Genomic DNA, 20,075 nt, shown 5'->3' on the forward strand with positions numbered 1-20,075 from the left:
GGAAGAACCTTAGATTATTTATCAGTCATCTTTTTTTTTTTTTAATAAAAAATAGTTACGTTGCTAAAAACTTGTAGATATAAAACAAGTTATTGATGAAACAGAACGGATATAGATCGAAGTTTAGATATTCACAGTAATATTTTATATATAATTATACTCTTTTTATGCCTACATATGTTCCGATTATTAGTCATTATTATTACTAATCAGTAATTACAGCAATCTATATTAAAATGTAATTTTTTTAAACAAATTATTGGAAAAAAATGATTGTATATTAAATTAACTAAAATTTTTTGAGAATCACGATTCTAGGTTTAAATTTTTCTTTGATGTTTTAAAAAACAAAAGGTCAACAATTTTTAAAGAATTAAAGGAGTATAATAAAAAAATCACATTAATCAAAATTCTTAATTTTAACATTTAATATATAAAACTATTGTTACAAATTTTTTTACATTAATATAAATACATTAATATAAGTAAGACCAATCATTTAATATACAATAATTAAACAGTCGTAATTGCATAAATATTTAGGACAGTTAAAATTCATGCAATATGATGTATAAAATATTTTCAACATTTGAGGCACAAAAATATATTTCATTACTAATTAATTTTTTTAGAATTCTTCATATAATCTTTCAAAATTTATATATAAATTTTATAACTTTATAAAAAAATTTTTATATAAATTGGAACTTTAGCAATAGTAAAAAAATCTATACTTTTTGGGAATTTATGTGTGTTTGTAAAATTGTGAAATATTCTAGATCTTACATTCTATAATTTTCGAATACAATTAAAATTCTTTTTAAGATTATTTAAATATTTAATACATATAAAATGCTGATATGTAAAGTTATATAAGATTAAACTTAGCAAACAAAATTTAAATGATCCGTAATATTTAATAACACTCCATAAGTAATTAACCATTGTTGTAATAAGACATGCATTATTATATTTATGCAAAGTTATCTATACATAATTTGTAAATACTCTCATAAACACTGTGTAGTTGATTTGTGCACCCGCTTACGCCATATCGGTGAAGACGCACGTAATCATCACAGTTAATCACTCCATCTCCATTACAATCCTATTATTATAAATTAATATCACATGTTAAATCAAAGTCATACACAAATTCAAATCTGAATATATATAACCATTGAACTTACCTGCTTGAATTTAACCATATAGTTCTGTACCGTTCGGCCAGCACAGTATACATCTTGTGCGCAATTGCTATAATCTAAACAAAAAAAAATAATTTTATAAACATACTTTTTTATTAGAATTACAATATTTATATTTATTAATCTTTACTGCAGTAAATAATGTAGAAATGCAAATTATTGGAGTATTCTATAAATAATTTATTACTAATTATTGTTTTTTTAACTATTTAGCGTATACTCAGTACTATGTGAGCTAAAGAAAATAATGAAAAATTAATAAAATTTAAAGTTAAAGTTAAAGTGAATTTGCATCATTAGAATCAATACATAGAATTAAATTCATATAAATAATTCTTTAATTTATTTATTCTTTTTTTAAAAATTAAATAAAAAATTTACGAACATCAGAAATATTTAATAATTGCAGAAAAATTATTCTTTTATCTTTTATCTTATTCTTTTATTTTCTTATTATTAACTATATTTTGACATGTACATGGATACTCACGTAATTTATTAGTATATGTAATTTATTAATGTATATGCAAATAATGTATATTTTGTGAATTACATTATTACATATACATTTTTACACATACGTACACATTGTTTCCTTAATAAACTGCACGAAATATATATACGTCAGAATATAATTAATAGTAAATATTTTTATTAGAAAAATAATGTACTATCTTATATTTTAATTTCATATACTCTAAAACTCAACATAGGACAACTAATGAGGAAAAGAAATGTATCTAACATTTGAACTATTTGGAAATATTCACATGAGAATTACTTTCCGACAAATTTTTTATATCTTTGCAGCGAAAAAATTAAAACTCAACAAGTCGGGCAATTTTTATTACTACTTAAGAATACTTTTTTTACTTACTTTTAAAAAAAAGTTAATTATTTTATATAATACAAATGAATTATAGGATAAGCGTTTACGCAAAACAATCTAACAATTATATTTGAAAGGAAAATTAATTAGATATATGTATAAATATTCTTGCAAAAGTATCACTTTTTGTAAATTTTACAATTAATGACTTCTTTAAACTGCATTTTATGCAGTTTTCTACAATTTTTGGACAAATTTGTGAATATAAATTAATATGTAACTCTATCTTGTTTTATTAGATTTTTTTTTAGTCACACTTTATACAAATTTAAACTTTTTTTTTTCCTTTGAAATATGATATTATTTTCATCTCAATCACAGAACATATAAAAGCGTTAAATGAATAAAGAAAAAGAAAATTAAATTCCTATAAACAAGAAACGTTAAAGTAACATTTGAAATGTTGATTTTATGTGTATTTTTTAAACGTTTTAAAATAATATTGTATGAACATTTCAAAATGATATATAATAATTTTTAATATTGTCAAAATGTTTATATTAAAGTGTGCACGATGCATTCATATTTGAAAACATTTGAATATCTTTTTAATAACATCCCAGATAGCACAGAGATTAAAAAAAAATTCAATTTTATGTCACCAATTATAAATTTTTTTTTAGGTGCAAAAAGAATTATTTTTATAAAAAAATATTCAAAAAGAATTTATAATTGGTGACATAATTGGTGACATACGATTGAGCTCTTTTTGAACTTTCTGTGCTATCTGGAATGGCAGTAATTATTTTATGCTTATTGGAATTGATTTCTAATAAGTATCTAAAATATTTTGTATGGGAAAATAACTCACTTTCATCATCGTTGTTATTACTTATGTCGTCGGCTTTAGTTGGTTTGCCAGCATCAATCCAATACGCTTTTGTTATATAAAAAGGTCCACATACCGGTCCGTCACAACCCAAAGTTGTGTTACATCCTGAAGTAACTTCGCATATACAGCCTATACATTCTTGCGTTATTTGTTGAGCTGTAACAACCAACAGAACATAGATAACACATTTATAAAAAGATATCTTAAAGATGTCTTTTAAACATGCATGTTATCTGGGAGATTATTATTATAATCATTATTAGTATATGATGTAAAGGCTAGTAATATGTAATATTTTTAAATTAATGTCTTAACACATATGAAGGATAGTTTAAAAGAAACAGAATATACCGATTAAATAAAAAAAGCACACAATTTAATAAATATTTATTTTATTTAATTTTATTAGAAAAAATATGCATTATTACTTCGAAGACATTGATAATATTTATGAGTTCAAGAGCCGGTTGTTCCAACTTCTTGGTAAATTTACCTACCATTAGGTAAATATGTGTCTATCTTCATTTTTTTCTTAAATAAATAAAGACGGACATATATTTATCTGATAGGCAAGTTTACCAAGAAGTTGGAACAACCGACCCTAAGAAAGTAATTCCGATAAAAAGAATTTTCTCCTCATATTGAATCTTCAACGTCATGCAAACTTTATCGCAATCTCATTTGATATTCCCAAATTGGTATATAAATACGAAAGAAATACATGTGAAGTTCCGAATACATCAATGTCTAACATTTCTAATTAAAATATAATTAATGAGAAATTTCTTCAAAGAAAATGATATTAAAATTATTATACATTTAAGTTTAATTAAGAATAATAACAATGATAATGAACAATAACAATAAAAATGACAATAAATAATAATTGAAATTTTGTATTATATATGGATTTGTTGAAATCACGTCTTTATTTAAAATTTTATAATTTAAGAAGCTAAAACGCATTAACATCAAATTGTAATTTGGAAAAGTGCGTTTTCCATGAAATTATAGCAAGAACATAAAATTATTTAATACATTCCTACAATTATATAGAACCGATATTTTTAATATGTAATCGCAAACACACACACACATTCACATACATATATGTATGTACGCATATATGTATACATATTTCGCAGCATCATATACGTTCATATATCAGAATCTACACGGAGATGGTTATTTTGTAATAACGTCATGGTTAAAAATATAACAGAAATCATCTTATAATACTAAATTATCACTCGTTCGAGAGATGGTCACGGCGACAAAAACTTTTCTTTCACTCGATATGCATTTCTTTATTTAAATATTATTTCCCCTTTATTATGTTTATAATAGATTATATAAAATTAATCATAAAATGTAAGGATTTTTCTGTCGTATTGAATGAATTACGCATGTCATTTTATTTACAAATAATATTTCACATTTTAATACATCTCAATACATAATTATATTTGTATTTATGTTTATATTTTAATATTAATAACCTATCACAAATCTATTTTTGTACATCCTTTTGGATAATACAATTTCTGCGTTTGATCAAATGTATAAAAAACTGAACACAAGTTTACAATAGCAAGTTCATCAGGATTTTAAGAATCTACATTTTTTAAACCAAATTTTAAATAAATCTTATTTTTTTTTACTAGTGGCAATCTGAATCTTCCTATGTATATCTAGATTTTAAAAACTACAATAAGATGTATCTTATTGTATATTTTATTACAGTATATGTTAAAATTACACAAAAAATTTTATACACATACGTAATGTCTGAAATGGGACAAATAGTGGCAAAATTAATTTCCGGGGAAATTTAATTTTTTTAATAATGTATGAAAGTTGTTGCTATTTTTCTTAATAAAATTATATAATTTTTTGGACTAATTTATTTGTCCCTCACTCTATGTAAAAAAAATTTGAATAGTTTACGAGTTTTACTTTGCACTTTATGTTTTTGTCATGCTTCGTATATATGTATGTATACGTACACATGTATGTATATACTTTTAAAATAATATATATTATTTTATTTATTATATATTATCTCCATCTAAAAATTGTAAATCATAAAATACAACATTTAACTTTGTATAGCAAAAATGCTTTTTAATATATCTAGGGTTAGTTTCACACTTTAGTTTAACCAGAGTTTAATTTTATATAAAACAAATTCTTTTATTGGACAATGTTAATTAAACTCTAGTCTTAACCTAAGTTGTGAAACTGGGCTTTAGAGTGGAAATTTGCGTGTTAAATCTCTTGTATTAGAAAATCATTGATAGCTCACCGGAGATACAAATGCAACATAGCGTTATTGCAGCGATCCACAATACACCAATACGCGATGCTCTCGCAAACATCTTGAAAATATACTGATCTACAAGAAGCAACGATTGGTTTTTATTACGATAGTAGTCGTATGGTGGAGGCGAGTACAAGCGGTGAAGACGATAGCATTGGAAGAGTGGGGAAAGCAAAACTTGTTTGAAACGCCGTATCATTAAACAAGAAGAAGTGGAATTTCATCGTTATTGCATTGAGATAAATGTTCGGAGAAAAACGTTCGTTATCCCGTTCGTGGGTTATCCCGTTTAAAAATAGAAAATGAATATTTACCATCATTTAGATCTAACAAGGATTCGATCACCGGGAATAAAATCATTGGAAATAAATGAAAAAAAATATCTGTTTGTTATTCTTTAAACAGATAGTCCGTTTATTTCTAAAAATTCCGGTAATTTTATTTACAATAAATTGTGATCGGATTTTATCGTAAATAATTATAAATATCCATCTATTACTTTTTGAAAGAATAATTCAGTTATAACAGACCGTTTCTCAGTATGCATAAAAAAAGGATTCCGGAACTTATTATTAGAAACGGAATTTATTGTTAAAATTAACAGAATATCTCCAATGCTATCGTCTTCACCGCTTGTTCTCGCCTCCATTATATTGTTAAAATTAACAGAATATTTCCAATTATATTGTAGTGGAAAAGAGACAGATCTTGAAATAATGTTCTGGGAGTAATACATTATTCTCAATTCTTCTAATGCCATTTCTAACATATACGTGTTATCACTAGTTTAAAACTTGATGAACTATATTCTTGCAGCAAGCTACGATATTTGTAACTTTATTTCCTTGTTGCAACTTCTTGTTTTTCTCTAAAGTTGATAACGGATATCAATATTTTGAATTTTTTAAATATATGATGCGTGCGTCACGTGTTTTTCGTTATATAACACGCTTAAATTGCCTGCTTAGTGCATTTTACATGTATATAAGTAAAACCATAAAGCATAGAAACAGTTTATAAAACTACTAAAAATAAACCATAGATTAATTTTTCAATTACACTGTCCCAAACATGTTGATAGTTATATGAAAAAAAAAATTTTTTAATTAAATTTGATACGTTGTTATGAAAATTTCAATATATATTTTTTACTATTAAAATTAGAATTGTGGGCACTATATATAAATAAGTTTTCACTTACCTTATCATTCAAAAATAATTTTATTCACTTTGCAATATTTGCTTTTCACATTGTTATTCTTACTCTCGCAAAGAAGAATTTTCTATGGTTATCAAGTTATTTACATTTTTATTAATTGAATAATTTTTTAGTTATAAAAATATAAATTTTTTAAATATAAATATTAAAAAAAGATTGAATAGGAGATTAAATTACTTGAAATTTAAGTTTCAAGAACTTTAAAACTTCTAAACATTTTCTTATCAATAATTTAAAATAATAAAAACTTGATAATTTTGTAAAGTATTAGGAGAATTTAATAAAAAGAGATAACATCAAACAAAATTCTAATTTAAACTTTTAAATTTTTTATTGTAATTTATAATCTTGTATTATCTATATTAAAATAAGTAAAACTTAATTAAAGTAATAAGTAAAACATAATTAAAACAAACATATCCAATCATATAAATATTCAGGTAAATTGAAATTAATATAATGTGACGCGTATTATTAAAGCATTTGAATGACTATATGTACACAAATATTTTTTTCTGACAGAGATATTTATTTTGTATCTAATCCAATTAAATAAAATTATATTACATTACATTTAATAGACATTAAACAACATTAAAAGCAAAGATTAAAAATATATGTGTATTGATATATTTATATGTACATATGTAATTAATTGATTATTATAAGATAGATTAGATGATAGTAGACAATATATTATTAATTTTGGGTCACAAATTGATATTTTTCTAAACATAATTTGAGTATCTCCTGATATTTGTTGTCTAAAGTATCGGTGCAACCGTTTACGCCAAGTCGATGGATACGCAAATAATCTTCACAATCAATCACTGCATTTCCTGTGCAGTCCTATTTAATTAACACAAGCATTAAATTTAAAAGTGAAGACATATATAAATTTGCATATCAGAATCTATCAAATTACTTACGTGACCGAATTTGGTCATATAATTTTGCACTGTACTAGCAGCACAATAAGGATCATTGACGCATTTGGAATAGGCTATAATACAAAAGAAATGATTATTGTAGAATATTTCATTATGCTAGAATATTATATTTACTAGTCAGGTTTATATTTAGCAGATAAATAACTATTTAATTTATAAGAAAATTCTAACGTTAGTTTAATGTTATGATCACATAAATAATTTAAATACTTTATTTCATTTTTTTTTTTTTTTTTTTTAGATTTAAACAAGATAAGCACGCATACTCGAAAAAATAAACTGCTTAATTGCATTGTATAAATTTTTTTACACAAAAATTAATATTCTTGTATATTTTTTGTTTCTATAATTAATTAATTTTTGAATAAGTATATTTTATATAGTTACATATAGAGCAACATTTTAACTCGGAAAAATTCTCAGAAATTTTTAAAAAAGTAATCTTGATTGTATCTTCTTTTTTTAAAAGTAATATTAATTTTATTATTATACACTCCCCCTCCCCCCACCCACACACACCAATAATTTTTAGATTTTTTATTTATTTTATTTTGAAGAGATCTAATAAATAAGAAACTCATCAATAAAATTTGCTGTTGTTATCACAGTCAGTATTTTTTAATATTTTTCTGAAAAATTAAATTTTTTATTTAATTTTATTTTTTCGAGAAATTGAGAACATAAATATTTTATTATTGTTTTATATATTTTTTATAGATGAATGGAAGAAAGTTTCTTTTTCTAATTTTATTTTTTAAGGAAAATTAAGAACTATACCGTACTGTTCCGTTTTTAATTTATTATATAATGTAATTTTGTTGATAAATATTTTTTATTTTAATATATTTTTAATTGTATTTTTTTAATATTTAGCTAAAAATTCTTTTTTTGTTTGTTTTGTTTCTTTATAGTTTCTTGATATGCTTATTTATTACTATTAGGAAAAGGTATGAAGATCAAAGGCACTTTCAATTGCCTAAAACCTAAAGTATTTTATATGAGAACAACTCACAATCGTTATTGATTGTTTCGTTGTTTAGAGTTGGTTTGCCAGCATCAGACCAGTAGTCCCACGTTATACCGAATGGTCCACATACCGATCCGGAACATCCGATAGAGGTATTACAACCTGAGCTAACTTCGCATAGACAACCAATACAGAGTTGCGATATGAGTTGAGCTGTAGTGAAAAATAAAGATGCAATCGTTATTAATATTATAAAAGTTATGTATAACATTTTATACGTAACTATTACTTTCTCATAAGCAATAGAAATAGTCAGAGATAAAAATATATAGCAGACGATGAAAGAAAACAACAAAAAACGTTTGTACAATAAACAATTTAAAAATGTAAAGTTTTTGTTTTCTGAAAATTCTACTTTTTGAACTTGTGTGTTTTTTTTTTTTTGAGAAAGAAACTCTTTAATTACATATACGTACACACAAAGATATAATTGACAGTAATAATAATAATATTAATAATAGTAATAATAATAAAAATAATAGTAGTATAATAAATGGCAATCAAATTTTTATATCTTCCTAGATTTATTAAAATTGAATATATTTATACGTTAATAATGTATAAGACATGATAATAGTACATACATTTAAAACGTGATTCAGAAAAAAATCTTTTCTATAAATTTATAATAAAAATATAAAGTTTTTTGATTGATATTTATAAGGTATGTAATCAGCATTTTCAGTATGTGATATCGCTTATACATATTCATATATCTCGAAACATTATACACGTTTATGTATCTACATATATTATATAATTGTTTTGCGCAGCGTTACAGATAAAAATAAAAATGTACACAATTTTATTTATGAATTTAAATATTCTTCAGAAATACTTATGACGATTATAAGTAAAAACTTTTTTTTGTTTGTATCTTTATCCAGATATCGTCTTTCCTTCGTCATTTCTATAACGAATTTTATGAAGCTAGCAAATATTTTATTTAAAATTAATCATTTAAAACGTAAAAATCTTTCAATAACGTAAATCTTTTAAATATTATTAAATTAATTACACATTGTATGCAAATTATTTTACTTATAAGTAATATATCGAAAATTAAGTACGTACAGAACAGTATAAAAAATACAAAGAATATTTTTTTGATAAGTTCTTTAAATTTACTCATCACAAATTTAAACAAAACTCATTATTATTTATTTTAAAAAATTTGTTCTTTTAAGGAATATTATAAAATTTTATCAAAGGAAAGTCAAATTAATAATCTTAGAACTAAATTTAGAACAATTTTTATTAAATTATATAACAAAATCTTGCATGAAAGTTATAATCTGCCTATGTAGGTATATTTGAAAAAATATTGATTTTTCACAAACTAACTACGTAAAATTTCGAAAAAGTATTTAAGCAAAACTATAAGAATATGAAAAATTATCTATTTTAAGAATTATATATATTATATATTTTTTATTTATTACTTCTTACAATATTTCAAATCATATTTCTAATATTAACATAATAACAAGTATATAATGAACGAAATATTGTTCTTTTTTTTAATAGAGATGGAATACAAGAACTCTTGAGATACGCCGACAATATCGCGTAACAATTAGAGATTACCCGATGTATCACATAATAATTAGAGACGATGTCATACAACAATAGAAATAATTTTAAAAAATTCTACGAAATGCAGATTGGTATTAATAATACGTTAATAAAAATTCCTGGAATTATAGCTGTAGCTGAATGCAATTAAATCTTTGTCTCTCAAATAAATCAAAACTCAATGCATTATTTCATTTGTGCATTAAATGCAAGTTTAATGAAGTATTGCTTAAAAATTTGAAGTACATTAAAAATATATATATATGTAAGTGAAAATTGTAGAAAGCGGTTAATTATACGTATATATATATATATATGTATATATATATATATATATAACAATATAAATATTAATGTTTAAAATTAGTGTTTAAAATAAACTTTACTATTATTGAATATAGTAAAACTTATGTCATAGTTTATATTTTTAAATTTTTTTAAACAAAATTGTTGAATATTTGTATTTGATTTTAATAAACTCTAATAAATTCTTTAAAAAATTATATATTGTATAACATTTTATATTCACGCATTTATTTTAAAATAAAATATGTTGTTACACTATGTTACCATTTTTAATCAGTTCTTCAATCAATATTTTTTTTAAATTATCAATTTCTCCTGTATTTCCAAGCAAACATTATTTTATAATTTATAACTTAATTGTGTAATTAAACTATACAATAAATAATAATGTTTTTAAAAAATATAATCTAAATCTTTATATTTAGAGAAAATTCGTAAATAAATGTAAAAATCGCCCTTCCAGTATAAAATAAAAAAACGATAGCTTACCAGAAGTATAAACGCAGAATAGCGTGATTGTTATCACAGCAATCCACAATGCTTTCACGAACATCTTGGAGATGAAACTGATCCGCAAGAAACAACGTCTATTAGCGTACTGCGTTGATGTGAGATATGATCCGCGCTTCTCGATGAGTGCCTTTTTAATACAACGACGATAACAACCGCGTGAGGAAAGCGAGAAGATATATTAGAAGCGATGAAAATATGATGAAAATAAGGAAACACAGAAAGAAAAAATTGTTTGAAACAGCTGTAAAAAACGAAAATTTTATCTTTGTTGCACGGAAATAAATGTCCGAAGAAGAGTGATTTAATCGGATTGAATTAATCAAAAAGTAATAAAGAAATTACGATTATTCAGATTGGACAAAAATTTAATCACGATTCAGAATGAAATCATCGGAATGTCCAGAAATGGAGGAAAAGAAATATCTATTTTGAATGAATAGTCCGATTATTTCTAGGCATACAATAATTTCATGACTTTAATAAATCGTGAGCGGATTTTCCGTAAATAATCGTAAATATCCATTTGTTATTTTTTGACAAAATAATTTAATTAGTCAGTTTTCTTAGTGTACGTAAAAAGAAACTTCTGAAAAAATTTATTTGTTAGAATTAACAGAAAATTAGTTATTGAACGACAAAACTTTGTCTGCGCCTTAATATTTATTTCGAATATTCATCAATCTCTCTCTCTCTCTCTCTCTCTCTCTCTCTCTCTCTCTCTCTCTCTCTCTCTGTCTCTTTCTTTCTATCGAATAAAATATTTTTTAAATAAAAATAAATATGTATTTTGAATTAAATAAAACTAATAAATCTCTTGCATTATATGTATATAATTATTTTATAATTATTTACATTAAAAAATATAACTTTTAATATATTTTTAAAATCATATATGTGCTGCCAGTTCTGACATCGTCCTATTTTTGTATTCAAAACTTATAAAGCCGAGAAATATAATAGTAGAAGTTTGAAACGTTCATGAAGCAGAAGAAACTTATTTTAACTGCAAAAAAACTTTAAAAAAATTATTTATAAACAAAACAATAGAATTATAACATAAAATCATTAAAAAATAATAAATAAATGACAGAAAATTTGAACAAATTTTTTAACCACTACTTCTACGTTTTGTATCAAATATACAAGTGCGAGAACAATGTCTAAGGCCATGATGTTAGAAAAATTTATTAACAATTGAAACTTAGAAACATTCCATTTATTCTAAAATATCCGCATGCATATGAATATGTATAAGAAGAAAGTTTTTGTCATCTATATTAGAATACGTAAGATTATTATTAAAATAATTATTAAAACAAATATATATATATATTTTTTTTATAGTATAAATATTCAAGAGTAATATAAATATTCAAGACAAGTGAATATTAATATAATCTGTTAAAGTATGGGATACTGTGTGTACATACACGTTTTTCTTGTTAAAATATTTATTTTATAATATATCAAATCTTAATAGACAAAATTATATCTACTACATTTACATTAAAGGTGGAGATGTCCTGCTAATAAGAATGAGTAACTGTATCTCACTTATTTGATAAAGGTATAAGATAAAACTTCATGGAAAAATAAACTTATACATGTATATCATGATAATTATGGATTGTTATTAGGTGATAGCAAAACACATTATGCATATTATTGCCTTTGGAAGGTTCGTAAACATAACTTGAACTTATTTTCATATTTGCTGTTTAGTGCGCCGGTGCAACCGTTTGCGCCAAGTTGATGAATACGCACATAATCTTCACAGTCAACCTTTCCATTTCCGGTGCAGTCCTGTTTAATTAACATTAGATATAATAGTAAAAAATTAGTAAGCCAAATACTATATATGAATCAAACAAATTACTTACGTGACCGAATTTAGCCATATAATTTTGCACCGCATCAGCAGCACAGTAGGGATCGTTGACGCATCTAGCATAAGCTATGATAAAAAAAGGTGTGATTACTATAACATTTTATTATCAGAGAATTATTATTTATTATTATTATTTATTAAATCAAGTTATAAAATTTATATTTATTATAATTTATAATGCTAAAATAAAATATACATAAATAGGCAATTAATTTAAAGAACGATTCTAACGTTGGTTTGTTAATTATATAAATAATTTAGTACTTTATTTTATACTTTTTTTAGATCTAAACAAGTATGCATGTTCGACAAAGTAAACTATTTAATCAGACGTTTAAGTATTAAAAAAAGATTCTTGTACATTTTTTGTTTCTACAATTAATTAATTCTTAAATATATGCATTTTGTATGTAATTATCACAATAATTTCTTTTTATATGTTTTGAAGAAAAACAAAAAAGTTTGGTTTTTTATTTTATTTTGTGGAAAATTAAGAATATACACTGTGCCCTTCTTATACTACACTCCCGATTTTGCATCTAATTAACACTTCCGATTTTGCAATAGTTATCAATGTGAATTATTAAAACGTAATGTTATATTTTAACATTTGAATTTTTAGCTATATATTTTTATATTTACCTAAATTCTATCTTCGTCTTTTTTTCCTCTTTAATGTGAGATATTATATCTATTTATTCCCATCACGTAGAGTATAAAAGGTACGCGATTGTGAAGATATTTTTGATTAAGTATCCGAAGTATTTTGTATAAAAATAATCACCATCGTTGCTGAGCGGCTCGCCTTGTAAAGTTGGTTTGCCAGCATCGGCCCAGTATCCCCACGTTATGGCAAAGGGTCCACATACAGATTCGGAACATCCGATAGTGGTGTTACATCCTGAGCTAACTTCACATATACAACCTAAACAAACCTGTGATACGAGTTGTGCTGTAATGAAAAATAAAGATGCAAACATTATTAATATAAAATTTAGTAATGCATAACATTTTAGTTAAAAAGTGTAAATTATTTCTCTTAAGTAATAAGAACAGTTTAGTAAAAGTACAATATATTGGCTAAACAAAAAAGCATCATTTAGTTAGTAATTATACATTTCTTATTAAATATTCTTATTAAATAAACTAATATTAAAATATAAATATTAATAAATTCTTATTAAATAAGAAGTATAAGTTTCTTTATACAAAATATTTAGATATAAATTAATAGATAATATTTATAAATTCAGCAAAGTAAGTCTAACAAAAAAATTCTCCCTTCATTTGAAATAAGCAAAATCTATATAATAGCAATAGTATTTTATATTCTCAAATCAATAAAAAAAAGGTTTCTAGTAATCCAGTGTATTATTAACATTTACAATTTAAATCTAATTAACAAAAATTGAACTAAATAAATCCAGGATTTAAAATATTTTTAACTGTGTATATAAATTAAAAAAAGTTTTCTTATAAAAATCAAACAAGTCTATTTATACCAAGAAAAATATAATAAAATGTTTTTATTATAAACACTTTGTAAATAAAAAGTTAATACTAATTATATAAAATTATATTAAATAATTTAAATATTTTCTTTTTTACCTTTTATCATTATTGTTATTATTATTGTTATAAAAGGATTAAGATTATGGGATAAATTCTCGCAAGAACCGTTAAAATCTGATTTTTTTTATTTTAAATAAATCTTTAAAATATTAATTAAAACTTACTTTTCATTCTTATACTTTCTTATATGTCTAAAAAAATTATCATATTTATACACTAAATTTGAAGGTAGAAAGTTTTTTGTTTTCTAAAAATTTAATTTTTTGGATTCGTACAGTTTTGTGTGTGTGTGTGTGTGTGTGTGTGTGTGTGTGTGTGTGTGTGTGTGTGTGTAAATAGAATTAATAATAATAATAGATATGATAATAAATACTTATAATAATAAATAGTAATTAAATTTTTATATTTCATGCAGATTTATTATGTATTGTGAATGAAGTATTTACACTTAAGAATTAAGAATCAATAAAAAACGAGAATGTTACATTTAAAATGTGATTTGGATAACGCACTTTTGATGGAACCACAATTATAAACATATTTATATTTGACAAATCTCTACAATGTTTAGAATCGACATTTTCAGTATATAATGTGCAATTGCCTATATGTATATATCGCAACATTGTACGTTTGTATATCTATACGAGTGCAGGTGTTTTGCAGCGTCACGGATAAAAATATAACTCAAATCCACTCATGAATTTAAATCACAACTCGTTCAAAGATGACCATGGCGACTATAGTAGAAAACCTTTCTAATTTCATTCGATTCACGTTTATTTATCCGGATATTGTCTTTTCTTTGTTATTTCCATAACGAATGTCTAAAGACTCTAAAGTAAGCGAATAAATTATTTAAATTAAGTTATCCGTTTAACATGAGAGTATTGTTGAATAAATTATACCACATTGTGCCAAAATAATTTTATTTATTATATGTAATATCTCGTATTTTAATACATATACAGAAAAATAACAATTGCACTGCTAAACAAGCAATTAGTCAATTTACTTTCCTTTTTTTAAGTAATTATTGTTAACATAAGAATATTTTCTTGATAATACTCAATAATAGTCATATACTCGCAAATTCCAAACAATTGTTATTATACCCAAAAACATTTATATTCTTTTGAAGAATATTATAAAATGTTATCAAGAAAAAGTTTGAATAAGTTAATCAAATCTTTAATTTAATATTTAAATTAATATTTTTGATTAAACTACATTAAATTACTAGAATATATTTTGAATAAATTTGACGCGTATGATGAATTTATTTACTTTTTATTATTGCAAGAAAATTATTGTTTCAAAATACTTTTGTTTATAATCATAATTTAAATTAAATCGCTTAATTAAATTATATTAATAAGTAAAGTGATAATTACGATTAAACGTGAACCTTAATACCTAATATTATTTTATATATAAATCTTATATATATGTATATATAAATTAAATTTTTAATTTTATAAACTGTAAATTTGAATTAGATACAATCTTGAAATGCATCATAATCATAAACTAAAAATAGAATAAATACTACAAATTAAACTAATCGTGAATTTTGGTAACAATGTTACAAGTACTTTAGAATATCGGTAAATAATTTATTATAAAAAATATTATTTTAACAAGAATAAATACGAAGTATTTATTTAATTTAAGTTTTTACAGAAAATGTATTATATATATTTTATTGTATTTTATTTGTATATTGCATTTGTATTTTATAGCATATATAACAGTGTTTTTTTCATACAATTTGTATAATATTTCTGCATTTAATTTGGAATACAAAATATATTATGAATAAATTTTACTAAGTAAATAAAATATAATATTAAAATTATTTTATTATAAATTATTATATATAATTATAATAAATTTATAAAGTGCGATAAATTAATGCAGAACTGGATTCAGGTAACCGATTTTAATAATTACATTTTCTGAGCCAGATTATAAACGAATCATCTTGTTATAACTCCTACTAGTTAGGTATGGCCTCAAGCGGTTCGGTTAATGAAGTCAGGGTCTTTCTGTATCTTTGGATCTACTTATATCTTTTGATTACTAATCGCGGTTTACTATACCAATACCGTTAGCTTTTTTATTAGTATAATCGATAATCAGTAATACTGTATAATTTAATTCAAGGTCAATATGAGTTTAAAGCATGGATATACGTGTGAATAATGATTTTTTTTTTATTTAATTTATTTAAGAACCGTTGACTGAAAAGGACGTTAATCAAGATCGAAATCAGTTGCAAAATATCAACTGAGAAATCTTTTATGCGCATATAGGTATATAGAATTAAACTAGAGATTGTAGAAATATCCAAAGCAGAAAAGAAAGCAGAAAAAAGATAATCATTCTGTCACATATATATTTGTGCTTTAGACTTCTTTTATATTAGTTTTGGATTAAATTATATTTAATTAATCTGCAGAGTATCATCATTTTTAGTTGAAAACGTAGTATTTTTAGAAATTGCTTTTAAAATATTAATAGATATATTAATGTATCTATATAGAGCATTAATAACTTTTGAAATATTTTATAAATCTTGTAGAATAAAAAATCACTCAAGAAATTGCACATGTTTAATTTTTACCATATAAGATCGATTTCGACTCTTGTTCCGATGCGCACATTGTGCAAATATTGCACAAAAATAGTATCATAAATTAACGAAAATTTCGTAATAATTACACTAATTGATATGTAAGTTGATATGTAATAATACAATTTTGTGAAATAAAAATTTATAAATATTTGTCAAGATTTAGACAAATCTAAATTTGAGATATCAATATTTTACAATTATATTTCAAAAACTGTTCAATTCTTTTTTTTTTAATGTTGCCATGAATATATAATATTTCATATTAAAATATTTGTACATTATAATTTAAGTAAGAATAATTAATTTATATAAATATATATATTAATTATATTTCTAAATGTTTTATAAAATAGCTTAAATATTTTTTTTTAATTATTGAATAATTTTTTCAAATTTAATTTTGCAAATAATCACTAATGATTTGTCGTATCGTTACAGTTTTATCAAAATATTATTTCAAAATAAATTACACAATAATTACCAATGTTATAAAAGATCAATACTTCTACATCTATTTTTATGTAAATAAATCTCATAATTGCAAATTATAATTTTTATGTAAAATTTCTTGATATAATTTAAATGTTATTTTATTATTAGGATATTGGTGTGTTATAATAATATGGGAAAAAATGTACAAATTTAATTTTCATTCTTTTAGACTGACTTTACGAGATTAAAGAGTATATATTTTTTAATTATATATACTAAGTCCATATTAATTTGTTTAATATGATTTGGATATTCCAATTATTTTTATTATTTTTGTCAAAACTTTTTATCATGGTAGTTAATTAAAATTGACTATAATCTATTATCGCAAATCTATTTTAATATAATCCAAAGAAATAAAACAAAAGAAAAGTATACAAAGAATGAAATGTGGACACGAATAATTTTCGCATTAGAATAATCAAACACGTTTTCTATATTTAGATTTCATATCACAATTTGAATTTTGTTGTAAACAGACCGTAACTAATATCGTATTATTATTTTATTAGATCTCTTCTTGTAATACTATTTCTATAATTATCAAACAGCAATATACCATGTTATAAAAGCGATATAGCATTACATTTACTTACGGTATCGTTTACGGAAGTTCAATTCATGGTGAGCAATTCTGTTATTTAATTTTATGACAAATAGCATTACATAAAGTTATACTACATGGATTGTAGCATACTTCTAATATTATTATTCTCAAGTAACATTCTATACATAGTCGCAAATAATTACTAAAAAATATACATAATGCAATTAATGATAAAGAAAAGAAAAAAATTAAATATTTTTATTCTTATACATATCTATATTAAAAATATTGTACATTATTTTAATTATTTCTTTTTTATAAAATTTTAAATCATATTATAAATAAAGCTTTTAACTTATAATAACTTTATATTTTAAAGTTTATAACTAAATTTTTTTTAATAAAAAAAATTATTAATGTTTTTACTTAGTTTAAACTCATATAAAATCTTTTAAAAAATTAAATATTATACAGCATTTATTCAATTATTTTGAAGTAAAGTTTATAATCGCAATCTCTTCGGTTTTTAATAAGTTCTGAATGAATATTTTTTTTAAACTGCCCATTTCTTCTGTATTTCCAAGCGAATATTATGTCTAATTTAGAATTGAACTGTTTAATTGTTGTATAAATAATAGCATTCTCAAATTATAATTTAAATTTTTATTAGAGAAAATTTGTTTATAAATTACTCTTCTATATATTACGTTCTACTATAAAATAAAAAAATATCGATAACTCACCGGAAGTATAAACGCAAAATAGCGCGATTACTGTCACAGCGATCCACGCTGTTCTCGCAAACATTTTGGAGATGTGTTGCTGTTGATCCGTAAGAAACAAAGTTTGCGCACTGTGCTGGTGCTAGGTGATCCTCGTTTTCGAACGCTTCTCCACAATCGCTTTCTTATATATACGGCGATAGCAACGCATGATGAAGGCGAGGACAAACGGTTAAGATACGAAGACACAGAAAGAGCGGGGAAAGGAAGAATCGTTCGTAGTCGAAGGACGAGAATTTCATCGTTATTTGCGTCAGGAGAAAAGGAGAAACGAAATTCCAAACACAGGAATTGGAAGTAGCCGAAAATTAGCGGTCAGATGATATTCTTCTGTATTAAGTTAAACTTCGTTTCAATTCTTCGAATAATTTTTCAAATAACAGCCTATATACATATGTATCTTGAAAAGAATCTTTTAAACATAGCGATAATTTATTCTTAAAAATGAGATTATATATATATATATATATATATATATATATATATATATGTATGTATGTATGTATGTATAATATATAACAGATATACCTTTACAATTTTATCATTTTTTAAATAATTCTTTATTCCATGATAAAAGCTGAAAAAGAAGAAAATTTCTTATCCTGTATATATTTTAAATGCTTAACCTCTGATATATAATTATTCCATAATTTTTCATAACAAAAAAATATTAAATTAATATTTTATAAATATAAATTAACACAAAACAATTTAATATAAAAGGTATCACATATGCATTAGTTTTTATATTATACCTTCTCTTATTCTCCTGTTTAAAATAATTTGCAGATATTAAAAATTAAAAAATTCTACGTTTTATCATGAAGCTATAACACATCTTCCAACGATCTAACGCTAATATATAAAATTTTTCAATAAAAACAGAAAAAATCGGTACTGAAATATAAGCTTGCATTGTTTTATAGTGGAAAAGAATAGATTTTGAAATTTAAATCCTGCATATTTTCGCGATTCCCAACGCTTCTCTTAATAAATGGTAGGTCGTCTTTAGTTTGGGACTTGCAACAGAAACGTGAAGACTACGACAACCGGATCCCAAGTTCAATGTCAATGCCCTAGGGCGCGTCTCTCCTCGATGGTCTTACAATTGATACTTTTCCTTGGGAACAAGTTTTTAGTAGGGACAGCAAGCAGGCGCGTGTGAAGTAAGAACGTGCGTCGTTTATATATATTGCGCCATCGGGATATCATTGTTATCAGCATATTATTATTATTATTTATCAAAATTATTAAAATTTTCATAATAAAAAATTTTTCTATGTATTACGAACCCACACTCAATAAAAATATGTGAAA

General features: G+C 23.3%; 3 protein-coding genes across 3 annotated transcripts; all 3 read right to left on the reverse strand.

Annotated features, from left to right (window-relative positions):
* Positions 1–734: 734 nt before the first annotated feature.
* On the reverse strand, positions 735–5,376 carry LOC105829102 (lysozyme). Its single transcript, XM_012667760.3, has 4 exons — positions 5,235–5,376; positions 2,909–3,085; positions 1,191–1,264; positions 735–1,108 (listed from the first exon to the last, which is right to left on the reverse strand). Exons 1-4 carry the CDS (start codon positions 5,305–5,307, stop codon positions 974–976), a joined length of 459 nt encoding a protein of 152 aa, XP_012523214.2. The 5' UTR covers positions 5,308–5,376; the 3' UTR covers positions 735–973.
* Positions 5,377–7,080: 1,704 nt separating this feature from the next.
* LOC105829111 (invertebrate-type lysozyme 3) lies at positions 7,081–10,972 on the reverse strand. The gene is made up of 4 exons (XM_012667769.3): positions 10,816–10,972; positions 8,431–8,598; positions 7,398–7,471; positions 7,081–7,317 (listed from the first exon to the last, which is right to left on the reverse strand). Exons 1-4 carry the CDS (start codon positions 10,877–10,879, stop codon positions 7,168–7,170), a joined length of 456 nt encoding a protein of 151 aa, XP_012523223.2. The 5' UTR covers positions 10,880–10,972; the 3' UTR covers positions 7,081–7,167.
* Positions 10,973–12,272: 1,300 nt separating this feature from the next.
* On the reverse strand, positions 12,273–18,876 carry LOC105835403 (lysozyme 2). The gene is made up of 4 exons (XM_012678661.3): positions 18,720–18,876; positions 13,512–13,679; positions 12,720–12,793; positions 12,273–12,642 (listed from the first exon to the last, which is right to left on the reverse strand). Exons 1-4 carry the CDS (start codon positions 18,781–18,783, stop codon positions 12,502–12,504), a joined length of 447 nt encoding a protein of 148 aa, XP_012534115.1. The 5' UTR covers positions 18,784–18,876; the 3' UTR covers positions 12,273–12,501.
* Between the last annotated feature and the right edge of the window lie 1,199 nt (positions 18,877–20,075).

This window comes from Monomorium pharaonis, chromosome 2, assembly GCF_013373865.1.
Source record: "Monomorium pharaonis isolate MP-MQ-018 chromosome 2, ASM1337386v2, whole genome shotgun sequence".
Lineage (NCBI taxonomy): Eukaryota > Metazoa > Arthropoda > Insecta > Hymenoptera > Formicidae > Monomorium > Monomorium pharaonis.